Source organism: Meriones unguiculatus, chromosome 7, assembly GCF_030254825.1.
Source record: "Meriones unguiculatus strain TT.TT164.6M chromosome 7, Bangor_MerUng_6.1, whole genome shotgun sequence".
Taxonomy (NCBI): Eukaryota; Metazoa; Chordata; class Mammalia; order Rodentia; family Muridae; genus Meriones; species Meriones unguiculatus.
Genome location: NC_083355.1, coordinates 37,591,578 through 37,607,262, shown reverse-complemented (window position 1 = coordinate 37,607,262; position 15,685 = coordinate 37,591,578). Strand labels below are relative to the sequence as shown.

Genomic DNA, 15,685 nt, shown 5'->3' with positions numbered 1-15,685 from the left:
AGGAACCATCTGTAACTGTAAGCCTAGTTTTTATGCACAATAAAAACACCAGAAAGTGAAAATGAAAGCAAACCGCATTTGGCAGGATGCTTCCAGGAAACTATGAGAAGAAATCTACAGATGAACAGTAAGCAGAGGAAACACAACAGTGCTCCCTAGTCTGAAGGAGACTCCTGGGTTTCATCTCTGGTCTCAGTGACCCACTGTCAAATCAAGAAATGTTAACTAAGGAAGTACATGAACTTGCAGAGTCATCCACAGATAGAAAAGAGGTGAAAAGAAGAAATTGAGCTGAATGTGTTAGCTCCCAGTATGCTGGGAAGGGCCAGAGAGGAAGAAGGTTGAGCACTACTATTAGACAGACTCTGGGACCCAGAAAATATCTCCAGCAGATCAATGAAAGAGAGCTGCTATCTCGAGCGGAATCTGAGATGTAAAAAGCCATAAGCATTAAAACAAGTTGAAATTATGAAGATAAATCTTTGCAAACACAGTACGAAATAACAGTAGTGAGCTGGGCATGTTGGCGCACACCTGTGATTCAAGCACTCAGGGAGACAAAGGCAGGTAAATCGCTGTGAGTTAGAGGCCAGCAAAGGGAGTAGCCAAGGCTACACAGAGAAACCCTGTCTCGAGAAACAAAACAAAAACAAACAAAAAAGAAATAACAGTAGTATCAAGTGGGATTTTAAAAAACAGTAACAATATCATGCTTGAAGAAGTAGTAAATGGGAATATTATCCAGAGCAGAGATGTTCAGGCTAGACTCCTATAAGTTATATAATTATATAATTTCTATGAATCAAAAAGCAGAAGTGTGAAATTTGCACATTAGTAGAGGGGAAAAATATAATGATAAAATCAATAAAATGAAAAGTCAATTAGAAGAAATACATTAAATGTAATAGTTATTTCAATTAAAATGTAAAGACTATCTGATCAAGAATTTTTACTTGGGGCTGGAGAGATGGCTCAGAGGTTAAGAGCACCGGCTATTCTTCCAAAGGTCCTGAGTTCAATTCCCAGCAACCATATGGTGGCTCACAACCATCTATAATGAGTTCTGGTGTGCAGGTGTACATGCAGGCAGAACACTGTATACATAATAAATAAATCTTAGGAAAAAAAAAAGGAATTTTTACTTTTCCCAGTATGTCACTTACAAAAAAACAATCTCCTAAAATGTAAAGACAAAAAGACTGAAAGTAAAACGCGGTGGTGGCACATACTTTTAATCCCAGCACTCAGGAGATCGAGGCAGGCAGATCTCTGTGAATTCACGGGCAGCTTGGCCTACAAAGTGAGTCCAGAACAGCCAGGTCTATACTGAAAAACCCTGTCTCAAAAAAGAAAACAAAACAAAAAGACAGGCATATATGTTGTAGTAAACAAAAAAGTGTTGGTTTTATAATGTTTATTATTAGCCCTAAGATTATCATAATGGTATTATTTAACTCGATATTACAAATAATAAGACACAGACACGTGTTAGATGTTGTACTTGCCTTATTTACCTTGGGCCGGGCAGACATTTCACCTACACTGTCTCAATAACCTCACCATCCATCTCCAAGCCCCCATCCAATGCCATCCACCTTAATCCTCATCATCTGTTCTACCTTCCATCCATAATCCCATGGTACTTGCTTGTATTCTTTTCACACTGTTAATGGAGTCCTTCCTCTCGGCGTGGTCCTTTCTGCACACTAACCCATCCCGGGGTCCTTCTCCCTCCTCTCTTCCCGATTGTCTGTCTCCCCATGATTCTCTCTTAAACCCAAAAACCAAGAACCTTAGCCACACCTATCCCATTTTGCCTTGCCCAGGGATAGGCTGTTAATCAACCAATCAGGTATAATGTCTTAGGCAGGTTTCCACAACAAGGATAGGTTTATGAGAGGATGTGCTCTTCTGAGCAGGGACAAGTAATTAACATTAGAATACACAGAAAACGTGGCACCAGACCAACCCCCAACACACATACTAATTAAAGAAAGCTCATGGGAGCTGGAGACACAGTTCAGTGGTTAAGAGCACTTGCTGCTCTTGCAAAACACCCTGGTTCAGTTTCCAGCACCCACACGGGGATAACAACAATTAACTCTGGTTCCAGGTCTGACACCCTGCTGACCTCTATAGGTCCCAGATAGTCACATGTTGCCTATATATGCATGCGGACAAAACACTTATACACGTAAAATAATTTAAAAAAAATCTGAAACAAAAATATATTCACAGACTCAGCACGGAGGAAGCAGACACAGGCGGATCTCTGAGTTCAAGGCTAGCCTGGTCTACAGAGTGAGTTCCAGGCCATCCAAGGCTACACGGAGAGTTCTTGTCTCAAAATAAACAAACATATGTGGGGTGTTTGTGCGATGGTGTGTGTGTGTTTAAAACATTAAAAATAAATTCTCTTAAGCCAAGGTGGTATCTCACATCTGTAATCCTACGATTCATAAGATTGAGGCAAGAACATTACTGTGAGCTCAAGGCCAGCCTGGGCAGTAAGTGTACAACCTGGCCCCGGAAAACAAAATATAAAACATAAAATAAGTAAACTAATTAATTGACTCTATACTTAAGCTTAAAAGCAAACCTCAACAAATTTCAAAGTAGTGAAATTTTATATAATGTGTCCCCTACCATTATATAATTAAACTAAAAATCAATAGCTACATTCTTCTATATATTTTAAAATTAAGACACATACATAAACTAGAAAGCATTTTAAGTGGATTGCATTTTCCCGAAAACCTCAACCTGTCTGCCTGCCAGTGAGACAGGCTCCATAACTATAGGAAAGCATGCAAAAAAACGCATATTAAGCCAACTCTTCCTAACAACAAGAACTTCTGCAGATATCCAAAAAGAGATGCAGAATGGGGAAAAAGGGAAAGAGCCTGCATGAGGCTTTACAGGCTTGCCAGGGGAGTGAAGAGAATGGGGCAGATGAGGGGTCTGACACCAGGTGAGAAGCAGAAGGCACTCTTCAAAAGGCTGGCTGCACTTCTGGGCATGGCTGCACTTCCGGGCATGGCTCACGCCTCTAGTCCCAGAATGCAGGAAGCTGACTCAGGGGCACTGCCACTAATTCCAGTCCAGCCTAGGCAACAGAGACCTTGCCTTCAAAAACTAAAATAAAATAAAAATTAATGATCAAATGAAGGATGCTGAAAAAAAGAAAATAGCTGATTTGGGTCCTCCCTGGAGAGAGGTTCACCACAGAGGCACTTTTTGTTACACCATTCTGTACTTTTAATCTTGCCCTTAAAATAGTCTTGTTATACCAAAACCACTCTTCAATAAAATCTTTGAAAGGCAAAGAAAAAAGAAAATATTCTAAAATTCATAAAAATGCACATGCTTGACAGGTGGTTATGGCAATGGTGGTGGTGGTGGTGATGGCACCTTTAATCCCAGCACTTGGAAGGCAGAGGCAGGTGGATCTCTGTGAGTTCAAGGCCAGCCTGGTCTCCATAGTGAGACCCTCACTCAAAAACAAACAAACAAACTAACTAAATGCACATGCTTGTAATTGCAGCACTCAGGAGGCTTGAGATAAAAGATCTCCAGGATAAGCTGAGCTATGCAATGAACACCAGTGCCAAAGACAAAAATAAATGTAATAAATAAATGTAATAAAAGTAAGGGATATAGTTAAGATAATACTTTGAGGAAAACTGAAAGCCTCAAATACTGTTTTACAAAAGCAGAGAGCTAAAAGTGAATGGCCTAAGTGCTATTTTAATAAGACAGAAGTAAATAGCTCTCCCTCCTGCCCCACCCCCATAACCCAAAGTCAAAACATTAGAGAGAAAGGCAGAGACAAAATACAAACAAACAGCCTAGGCAAAATGAGAGGGAAGATGGAAAGAATGGGGGTGGGGTAGATCTTCATGACCATTTCTTCCTAAAATTTGAAGGATCAGATAAGATGGACAAATACAAATACTGATTTTTCCAAGGCTGGAAAGATGGCTCAGTAGTTAAAAGCACTGGATGCTCTCCTAGAGGTCCTGAGTTCAATTCCCAGCAACCACATGGTGGTCATAGAATGAGATTTGGTGCCCTCTTCTGGTGTGTAGACATACATGTAGGCAAAACATTGTATACATAATAAATAAATATAAAAAAATTTTAAAAAGAAATACTGATTTTTCAAATAAGTATGTAGAAAACCTAACTGATCCTAAGAGAATGATATAAGTTACAAATGGAATATGTAGATGTTTGCATCCTAATAAATATAAACTTCACTGAAAAATTCAAACACTAAAACTGAAATATTAAATATATTTATATGTTAGTATTGTTATTAATTACTACTGATACTATTTATATTTATTTCTAGATAAATTTTTTTTAAGTTGCCTTGGTTTGGGTTTCTATTGCTGTGAAGCAACACCATGACCATGACAACTCTTATAATGAAAAACATATAATTGGGGCTGGCTTACAGTTTCAGAGATTTAGCCCAGTATCTTTCTGGTAAGAAGCATGGCAGCATGCAGGCCGACATGGTGCTGGAGAAGGAGCTGAGAGTTCTACATCTTTTATTTATTTTTATTTCATGTGCACTGGTATTTTGCCTGCATGTATGTCTAAGTGTGTCAGACCACCTGAAATTGGAGTTAGAGACTGTTGTGAGCTGCCAATTGAACTGGGAAATAGAGCTGGAAATTGAACCTGGGTCCTCCGGTAGAGAAGCCAGTGCTCTTAATTGCTGAGCCATCTCTTCAGCTCGAGATCTACATCTTGATCCATAGGCAGCAGACAGAGACTAAGACTCACTGGCCAGACTTGAGCTCATAAGACCTCAAAGCCTTCCCCCACCTAGACACATGTCCTCCAGCAAGGCCACACCTACTCCCACAAGGTCTCACCAATACTGCCACTACCTATGGGCTAAGCATTCAAACATGAGTCTCTGGGGGTCATTCCTATTCAAACCACAACAAAAATGAAACGTTATCTCAAGATTTGCCTCAAAATAACCTAGATTAGTCTGAGCACTAACCTAGTACTAGGGAGGCAGGAGAATCTCAAGTCCAAGTCTAGGCTACACAGTGAGGCCTCGTCTCAAACATGATGAAAAGGAGGATCTGGAGGAAGGAAGTAAATAGCTGAAACTAGATTGAAAACTGATAAAGACGAAAGTAAGAGAGATATCTGCTCTGTATTTACATATATATTTGAGTTGACTATTCTAATATTTGAGTTGACTATTCATGATGACAATCCATTGTCATCATGGCTCCTTTCTGTACCTTCTCTTGAAGTCCTTACTGCTTTTTCTTCTCACCTGTGCTGCAGGCACACTGGAACACTCCAAGCCTTTTTGTACTTCACAAAAAAACCTTTTCAATTGTTATTTTCTGGTGTGTGTGTGTGTGTGTGTGTGTGTGTGTGTGTGTGTGTGTGTTGGACATGGCTAGCTAGCTCTCATTTCTTTAGAGGCCTCTTAGTTTTGTAGTTCAGTTTCTTATCAGGACAGTATTTTCGGAACACTATAAAATCACACACACAATTATGTTTCATTCTCTAGTTTGATTAGAAATGTAAGCGTCTTGAGGAGATTGTGTTCTGCTTACTCCTCATTGCAACACCTAAAAAAACAGGCTCATTGTAGCTAATATGTGAAATGAATACATTGCCATTGAGTAAAACTAATGAAAGCCAAATATTTCAGGATTTATGTATCGCCAAAGTGTGGCTGGTGAGATGGCTCAGCAGATAATAAACCTAACAACCTGAGTTCGAGCCCTAGAATTCACAAAGAGCTGAGGGAGACTTTCTTCAAGTCATCATTACACACACACACACACACACACACACACAAAGGAATTTTTTAAATTGTAAATTTTATGCAATTTACTGTGTATCTGTTTCTGACTTATGCTTCATCTCCACGATTTCCACCATGAAGAGATCAATAGGGAAACCTGGTCTTCTAATAGCCAAGACAGAATCCACCACAGCCTGAAAAAGAAACATAGGATAGGCATATTACCTGGACTACAAGAACTCCGGGCCCAAGTGACCTATCACCAAATTAAACAGGGAAAGGGCTTCAAGCTTCAAAGTCAAAGGCATGGTCACCAAATACCACACCTGGCACATTTGTGTTTCCTAAAGTAAATTAATAATGTAGCATCCTATGTCACATGGCAGTGTCTTGTGAATTTGATTATTATGAATGGCTTGTTCCTGGTTTCCAGTTTCAGAAACAACAGAGCTGAGGAACAACGTAGTTGAGTGATAACCACTGGAAACAAGTCTTCCAGAACTACCCAGGCAGTTCTATCTCTCTTTTATACATAGCTTACCTCCACAAGTAAGTTAATAAACATTACTTCCTGAACATGAATCAATCTTGCCTCATAAAAGCAGCAATCGTAACAAGGCACACTACCAAAATGGCCTGCTCATGTGTTATCTGATATAATCAAATTAGCAGAATACACTGTCCAGGGTTTCCACAAGAAATAAGCCACAGGAAGCTAAGTCCCTCCCAAATTTCAAGTCATGTTATTGTTAATGTGACACCTTGGGAAAATTAAAAATACTATTGTGCTCAATTGAATTTTCTTTCTTTCTTTCTTTCTTTCTTTCTTTCTTTCTTTCTTTCTTTCTTTCCTTTGCAAAAGTAAAGAGCTTTATTTGGGCTTAAGCTCCATCTCTCTACCATCACCAACAAAGTGGATCAGAGAGGAGAGCCAGTCAATTGAATTTTAAATGCTTGCCTTCTTGGTTTTTTTTTTTTTGCTTGTTTGTTTTTTGTTTTGTTTGTTTGTTTGTTGTTTTGGTGTTGGTGGGTTTTAAATTATTTATTTTACGTATTTATTTATTTTATGTACGGGCGTTTTATCTTCATGTACATCTGTGCACTATGTGCATGCCTGCTGTCCATAGAGGTGAGAAGAGGGCAACTGGATCTACTGAAAGTGGAGTTAGAGATGGCTGTGAGCCGCCATGTGGGAATTGGACCCAGGTCATCTGAAAGAGCAGCCAGTGCTCTTAAATGCCGAGCCATCTTGCCCCAGCCCACCCTCTTGTTTTACATTTCTGAAAAGTTATGTGCAATATTTGGTTGCCTTATAGAAACACACCTGGCTATCCTTGCTGGACAACAGTTTGATCACATACCTCTGTTAGCACGTCGGCCAGCTCAGGATGAACTTTTGTCCGCAGGGATGTTCTAGCCACGTCTAAGAGGACTTCTCTTTTCATCTCCTTTTCTACTTTAATTTTATTTAAAACTTCAAGCGCTTTCGTCTTTGCAGCATCAAATCCCTCAGCTATGACTCTAGGGTGCAGGCCCTAATGTAGCAACAAAAATATACAAATTATATAGCAAACTATGCAGAGTAAAAGTTAGCCACGCTCTCCTAATAATAAGCATGTTAAAAAAAATAATGTGACCCAGCTGGGTGCAGAGGTATACAACCGTAATCTCAGCACTCTGGGAGGCAGAGACAAGCAAATCTCTGTTAAGTTCTAGGCCAGCCTGGTCGACAGAGTGAATCCAGGACAGCCAAGGCTACACAAAGAAGCCCTGTCTCAAAATAATAATAATAATAATAATAATAACAACAACAATAATGTGACCCACTGTCATTCTGTGTCCAGTTGGGAACCTGGGCTTTATCAGGTACTCTCCTGGGAAGTTTGGCAGAAACTTCCAGGGTGAAGGGCTGAATCACAGGTGCTCAGGGCTCCAAAACCTCAGCCAGGTGGCAACAAGGGAAAGTCGGTGGCTGCTTTTTGGGCAGCTGGTAACAGGCTCCCTCAGAGAGGCAGGGGCAGGAGCCTGGTTTTGTCTGCCCAGACAAAATGGCTGTTTCAAAGAACAGCCAGTTGCTTGCTCCTGCACACAGGAACTACAGTGGACAAAGCAGCGCTAGAAAGATGGCAGCAGCCATCTGCCCTGTCATGCCAGTGAATGGCGGAAGCTCACGGAGGCCAGCAGCACTTGGCTGACTGCGAGTGAACAGAAGCCATGCCCTGGGGATCCAGCAATGAATTCTTCAGGGAAAACGCAAGCCCATCCTTCCCCAGAGTAAATGACTGAGTCTCAGCTGGTTGTGGTGAAATAGATGATGCTGGCTCCTTGGTTTCATGTGAAACAGAGACTTATAAACCTTGGTCAGTAGGAAGGGTTTTGAGGGTGAAATGTGTTTGATTCACTGGGCTAGGGGGTGCCAGGCATACTTTATTTACATACATTAACACAGTCCTATCATAAGAGGGTGAACACAATTCTTAATTATCCTATGGGTGGGGGGGAAGAACTCCAGATATGTTAACGGTTGTTGGCTGAAAGTCAAGTCACCAAGACATCTCATTAGCATAGTGTCTGTGTTTCCAGGAATCCCTAGGTGCTTGCTAAATGGGTTTCTTATCAGGAAAGGGTTGGACTTGTTAATTTCCCTGAGAGCTACGGAGCTACGTTTTGTTCCTTAGAAGATCTGTGGTTCCCCAGACCAAGCTGAGAAGGAACCCAGCTGAGAAAGGGAGTCTTTCATCTTATACTGAGCTCAGAAGCTCTCTGGAAATGCCAGACTTAGACCTTAACAGGATCCCACAACCCACAATGATGGAACTAACATAAATGTGTTGCTCATAAATGATTTCTCGGGCTTCCTATCTGAAACAATCTTTTTAAATGTATATGAGTGTTTTGCCTGCATGTATGTATATGCACCATTTGCATCCTAGTACCCACAGATGTCAGAAGAGAGAGTTGGACTCCCTGAAATTGGAGTCACAGATGGTTTTGTTACCATAGGGTGCTGGGAACCAAACCTGGGTCCTCTGCAAGAGTAACAAGTGCTCTTAGCCACTGAGCCATTGCTTCAGCCCCTGAGTCAACTATAAACCTACAGAAAAGTTGCAAGTACAAAAAAAAAATTTAAAAAAAACTATAAATTAATTCATTATTAATTTGGAGATAGGGTTTTGCCGCATGCATAGTTTAGGCTGGCTTCAAATTCACGGTTTTCCAGACTCAGCTTCCCCAATGCTCAGATACAATGCATAGTGCAATAATCAAAGTCGTTTTTCAAAAGTTACAACTACATCTAGGCACAATATATTTCTTTCAATGCAGAGGGCAAGGGCATCACTGACTTTAAGAGAAGTACGTCACAGTAATGTGTCAGATAGTCATCTCACGCCCACAAACAGAATACATTCAGAACACCACAGAACTTCTGTTGTTGTCTCGCCAAAAATTAATAACCTGAGTCTAATAATGAGGAAGCAGGCAATACCAAGTGAGGGGCTTTCTACAGAATAACTGGTCTGTGCAACTTAAAAGTAGCAATGTCAGTCAGGCTTAATGGCACCAATGTTTAGTTCCAGAACACAGGAGGTAGAGGCAGGTGATCTCTGTGAATTCAAACCAGTCTGGTCTACATAATGAGTTCTGGGACAACTAGCACTTTATAGAGAGAGCCTGTATCAAAAAGAAAGAAGAGAAGGAAGGAAGGAAGGAAGGAAGGAAGGAAGGAAGGAAGGAAGGAAGGAAGCAAGGAAGGAAGGAAGGGAGAAAAAGGAAAAAGTAGCAATGTCAGGACTGGAGAGATGGCTCATCAGTTAAGAGCACTCGTAGCTCTTGCAGACAATCTGGGTTCAGTTCCCAAAATCCGTGTGATGGCTCACAATCATCCATAACTCCAGTTCCAGGGGATCTAATGTCCTCATCTGAATTCCAAGGGCACCAAGCACACACATGGATGACATACATATATACAGGCAAAACATGCACATACATAAAATAAAAATAAATAAATCTAAAATAGTTGTTAGGGTTGTTCTAATGCTGGCTCTCAAGATCTGGTTCTACCCATCCTTGTTTTGTAAACCTGCCTAAGACATATCTGATTGGTTGATTAAATGGCTTATACCTGGGAAGGGCAGAATGGGATAGGCATGGCTAAGGTTCCTGGGCTTCAGGTTCAAGAGAATCACAGGAAGAGAGGAAGAAGGAAGACACCACGATGGGTTAGCATGGAGAAGAAGCCATGTGGGCTAGGAGAAAGGACTCCAATAATGGCGTGGAAAGGCCAGATGAAGAATAAAAGCAAGTACCATGGGATTATGAATGAAAGGTAGACCACATGGGGGCTGGGAGATAGATGGTGAGAATGCTCAGACAGTGTAGGCAAAATATTTGCCTAGCCCAAGGTAAATAAGGCAATTATAAATTTAACAGGTGTGTGTGTGTGTGTGTGTGTGTGTGTGTGTGTGTGTTATTATTTGTGATATCGGATTAAATAATCCTGTTGTGATAATCTTAGGGCTAATAATAAATTACATTATATAGCCCAACAGCCGTTTTTTTTAAAATTTACTACAACAAATAGTTTTTAAGTAGCAATATCAGGCCAGCATGATGGCTTGGAGGGTAAAGATGCCTGCCACCAAGAGAGACAACCCAAGTTTGCTCCAAGTACCCACACAGTGAAGGAAAGAACTGACTGCTTAAAGAAGACTAAAGGGACGTGACAACTGAATACAATGCATGAAGAGTTTACATTTTCTGTAAAAGACACACATGGTAAGTGGTGAAATTTGAAAGAACTCTGAAGACTAGATTATAGTATACTCTGTGAACTGTTGATGTTAAGATTAACTTCATATATATATATATATATATATATATAAACTATATATGAGAATTCAGTGATTCTATAAAAAAAATTCTACACTAAGATCTGGGAGTACATGGCTGTATCCTAGCACTTAGGAAGCTGAAGCAAGAAAGTGGTGAGTTAGAGGTCAGCCCATCTACACAGCAAGTTTGAGACCAGACTGAGCTACACAGTGAAACCAGGTCTAAAAACAAAAGTAAATAAAATGAAGGAAGGAACGAAGGAAGGAAAAAGGTCACACTGAAATAATCAGGAGGAAATGTCCTCTCACCCATTCAGAAAACATTTAGATACCTTATCTTAATTATATGTCTCACAGACGACATAGCAGAGGTGCACTTAGAAACCTGGAGATGGGGCTGAAGAGATGGCTCAGAGGTTAAGAGCACTGGCTGTTCTTCCAGAGGACCTGAGTTTAATTCCTAGCACCCATATGGTGGCTTTCAACCATCTGTAATGTAATTTGATTTCCTCTTCTGCTGTGCATGAAAACAGTGTCCATATACATAAAATAAATAAAGTAAAAAAAAAAAGTGTGTGTCACCACTGCCTAGCAAAAGTCTTTGTTTGGGTGGGGGCTTTGTTTTTGTTTGTTTGTTTTGTTTTGTTTCAAGAGAGAAAGAGAGAGAGAGAGAGAGAAACCTGGAGACTCCGCAATATTCTTGCAACTTTTTTGTGTTCTAAAATTCTGATCAAAATAAATTTTTGAGACACTGTCTCATTATGAGCCCAAGCTGTCCTCAAACTTGCAATCTCTCCACCTCAGACTCCTGAGTCCTAGAATTACAGACATGTACCACCATGCCTGGTTCACAAAATTAAAGGTTTTCAAATACTGTTCAGACAGAAGATGTAGTGCAAGTGTAGATCAATTCCCTACGATGACTAAAGTACTAGGTCTTTGAAACAGTCATAAAATGAAATAGTAGCATTATTATTCTCTTTTTGGTACATTTATCTGTACTGTCTATATTTTAGGTATGTGTGGATAGTGATGAATGTACATTTGACAGAATGAGTGTGAAGGTCAGAGGGCAACTTTGGAACCTTAGGTATTGGTCCTTGCCTTCAACGTTGCTTTAGGTAGGGTCTCTTTTATGACTATATGTCCTGGGCTTGCTGGCCCACAAGCTTCAGGGCATTCTCCTGTCTCTCCCTGTAGGGGTGCTAGGGTTACAGGTTTCTGCTGCTATTCCTAGCTTGGCAAGGGTCTGAGGACATTGAGCCTTCAAACTCAGGTCCTGACACTTGAACAGCAAACACTTTATGCACTAAGCCATCTCTCCACAGTATTGTTTATTTTGCAAAATAATACACAAACATTGTGAAAGCTGGCATAAACCACTGTTCACTCAGATCACTTCTTTACATTACTCCTGTAATACTTAAATTACAGCACTTGTGCTTGGCATAATTCTAAGGGCTCTATGTGAATTATTTAATTTGAGCCTCTCAACAACAGTATAAAGTGAGCACTATTACTTCTCTACACAGATAATATAATTTGTCTTACATCAGCAAGCTAGTTCAGAAAAGGAGTGAAGACTTAAACCCATAAGACCCAACACTCTAATCTAACCTGTGCTATTACCATTTGCAAAAATTTCCTCAATCTAGGTCCTCATAATCACTCATCTGAACTACTGAGAGAGCCTCTGACTGTAAATTCATTAAAATTATCTGCAAATATTTAAAATGCCAATCTGGTCACATCAATCATTAATATGCTGTTGTTCAGTCTGCTCACTGCAGCGATGAAGCGTACGCTCTTGACCAGCTAGTGCTATTCACCCTTTGAGACTGTCTTCCACCTCCTTCCACATCCTCTTCACTATCACACACATCCCATTCAACTCCAGTAATACCAAATGCTGTAGTTCTATACCAGTGCTAAGGTGGGGCTTTGGCCTGAAACGCCACGCACCTCACATTTCATCCCAAAGACATTGTGTGCAGGCTCCTGACCTGGATGCTGCCTGTCCTCTGCAGCTATCGGAGCATCTCCATGCTTCCTGGGTGTTTTCACCACATCCTGTCCTTCATTTTATCAATGTTCAGATATGCGCTCTGTATCTGCCAGCATCTCCCCATTGCCAATCTCCTTTTTTCCTCACCCAACCCTAATTTTTGGGAGGTGTCCATCTTTCACCTGTTCAGGGGAACCTTAAGCCTAGCTTAAGCAGTGGGGTCTAGATTAGCCTAATCAATTCCCCTGACAATGGTTATTAGTTTAAGAAGAGAATATGACTAAGGTTGGCCTGAGGAAGGCTTCATATGCTAGAACTGGAGGAATGTCTTTGTCTTGCCCTTTCCTGCTAATAAGCCTTACCAAGGAGAACAAGTAACATGACATCCTCCGACAGTATCACATTCAAGACCCATCTGAGGATGAAGCCATACTGTGAGTACAAGAGCTAAGAGATTAAAAGGCCCTGGAACCTCATTGCTGATTGAACTTTTAAATTTACAGCCACAGACTCGATTGTTCTCTTATATAAGATGATTTCTGTAAGGTTAGGAGAGCTTTAGTCACACTGTTGAAGCCCAAATCATTCTAAATAAGATAAGTTACAGATACTGAACAGATAATTCTTGGAACACAAAGAAGCCAGAATCTCCACTTTGATCAGATTATGCTTTGCCAAGACAGTCTCTGAGGGAAGACTCAAATAATTATAGGGAAAAAGCCATTTGTAGTGTTGGGAAAAGAATACACTTGAACAAAGGCACAGATATAGAAATGTGAATGATGATTTCATAGGCTAATGAAGAGAGGAATTCAGCTAAGTAGTTTATAGGGGAAAAAGGGACTAGAAAAAGACATCCACAAAGTAAAACCCTTTCCCTAGTTATTTTTAAAGAAAGAAAATTTTATTTCAACTTTTATTAGTTATATTTTCTTTTGTAAGCATGATCCATGGGTACTCAGGAGGGTTTTTTTTTAACTTTTCTATATATCGTTAAATATTTTATATTTTTAAAGTACATATTTGTAATAATAGCCATTACTTTGGCAAAAAAATAAGTTTCCATTTACAACTGCCTAATTAAACTAATTAAAATTGGTTCTTTTTTTTTCTAAAATTAAACTTTAAAAAATATACTTGCTTTGAAGTAGTGTGAAACTTTAATACCTCAGAAATGTAAAGATCAGCTTGCTTTAGCAGCTCTCCAATAATCAGGACATTGGAGGTAGTGCCGTCCCCTGTGACATGGTCCTGGGCCGCTGCCACTTTTGCTATGATGGAAGCTGTTGGGTGTTGAATTTGCTGGAAAAGGAAAACACCAGATTTAAAGAGAGAGACTGTGTTAAAGAAGGCCACTAAACCCAAGATAACCCAAGGGTCAATAGTAAAATTAAAAAACAAACTTCATGCTGCACATTTACAAGCTTACCTTATCAATATTTAGTAAATGTCAAATCTAAAGTTTTAAGGTTGAGAATTAATGAGGTTTGAACATCTTATGAAAATCTTTGCTTCAAAATGCAATGACATTTCCAAGAAGAAATTAAGCCCTTCAGTCTCAAAGATGAATATATTTATGTAAACTGCAAAGGACTTTTTTCTTTTTCCATGATTACAAAGACTATAATGAAGTGCTCTGAAAAGATGTTATTAATTTGTAAGTATCTCTAAGCTATTAAGACTACAAACATTTGAAAATAGCCAAAAATCATTTTTGTTTAAGTTTAATCCAACAACCATATCTCAAGATTGCTGTATTTAGCTGACAGCCTTAAAAATACAAATCATGCCCAGGTTGTGTTGGAGCACACCTTTGCTCAAAAAACAAAAACAAGAAAAAAATTGTTGGGCTTAGCCATTAAGAGTCTGCTCTGAAGCTGGTGCAGTGGCACATGCCTGTAATCCCAGCACTCTGGGAGGCAGAGGCAGGTAGATATCTGTGAGTTTGAGGCCAGCCTGGTCTACAAAATGAGTCCTAGACCCTCATACAGATAAAAACAATAAATCTTTTCAAATAAAAATTGTAAGATTGAAGGTATAGCTTAGTGGGAAAGAGAAGTTGCCTAGAATATGAGGGCCTAATGCACAAACCCTAGCATTACAAAATAATAATAATAATAATAATAATAATAATAATAATAATAATTTTTTCAAGACAAGGTTTCTCTTTGTAGCCATGTCTGTCCTGGAACATGATCTATAGATGGGTGGGCCTCAAACTTCTGCCTGCCTCTGCCTCCCAAGTGCTGGGATTAAAGACATGCACCACCAAGCCCAGCTAAAATAATTTTTTTCATTTTATGTGCATTAGTGATTTGCCTGCATGTATGCTATGTGAGGGTGTTGGATCCTGTGGAACTGGAAGTACAGACTGTTGTGAGCTGCCATGTAGGTTCTAGGAACTGAACCTGGGTCTTCTGGAGGAAGCCATCGCTCTTAACCTCTGAGCCATCTTTTTAGCCTGCCCCCACCCCAGATTAAATAAATAAATTTGCATATAATATACAGAGTGTACCTTACCTCCCCCCACCTCCCAACCAAGAGTCTTGCACATGCTAGGAAAATGCTCTACCACTGAGCTGTGGTCCCAGCCCATGGGCCATGTTTTTAATTAAGGCTTGTAAGGATTATCAAAGCCAACAGCACCTGGGCATTGTAGTCAATGCCTGAATCCAACATTTAGGAGGCAGAGGCTTGGGGGTGGGGGTGAGGGCTGTGAGTTTGTGGCCAGCCAGGGCTGCACAGGCAGATCCTGTCTCAGAAAAGAAAATGAAGAAGAGCGTTAGCTCACCATCTCATGAAGCAGTACATTGCCATCTTTAGTGAGTTTGATGTCACCTGCCCCAGAAACAAGCCTGTTAAATGAACAATGGTACTTATTAACTCCACAAGCCAAGAATCAAATACCATTCTTGTTCTTGCCATCCACGGTCCTAAACTCAGGTGACTGGGCTTGGAAACTCTACATTAAACTAGGGAGTAATACTGTGGTAATAACTGCCACTTGCATATCATAGGATTATTTCTCCCAGATGACCTTATAGTGATCTCATTCCAAAT

General features: G+C 40.1%; 1 protein-coding gene across 1 annotated transcript in view; it reads right to left on the bottom strand.

Moving 5' to 3' along the window:
* The window catches only part of Cct6b (chaperonin containing TCP1 subunit 6B), a 44,386-nt gene that overhangs the window by 26,919 nt on the left and 1,782 nt on the right, over positions 1-15,685 (bottom strand). The window contains exons 2-5 of the mRNA XM_021642648.2: positions 15,417-15,480; positions 13,793-13,927; positions 7,150-7,323; positions 5,879-5,982 (exon numbers count right to left, since the gene is read on the bottom strand). Coding sequence (XP_021498323.1) covers positions 5,879-5,982; positions 7,150-7,323; positions 13,793-13,927; positions 15,417-15,480 — 477 coding nt within the window. The remainder of the gene's footprint in view (positions 1-5,878; positions 5,983-7,149; positions 7,324-13,792; positions 13,928-15,416; positions 15,481-15,685) is intronic.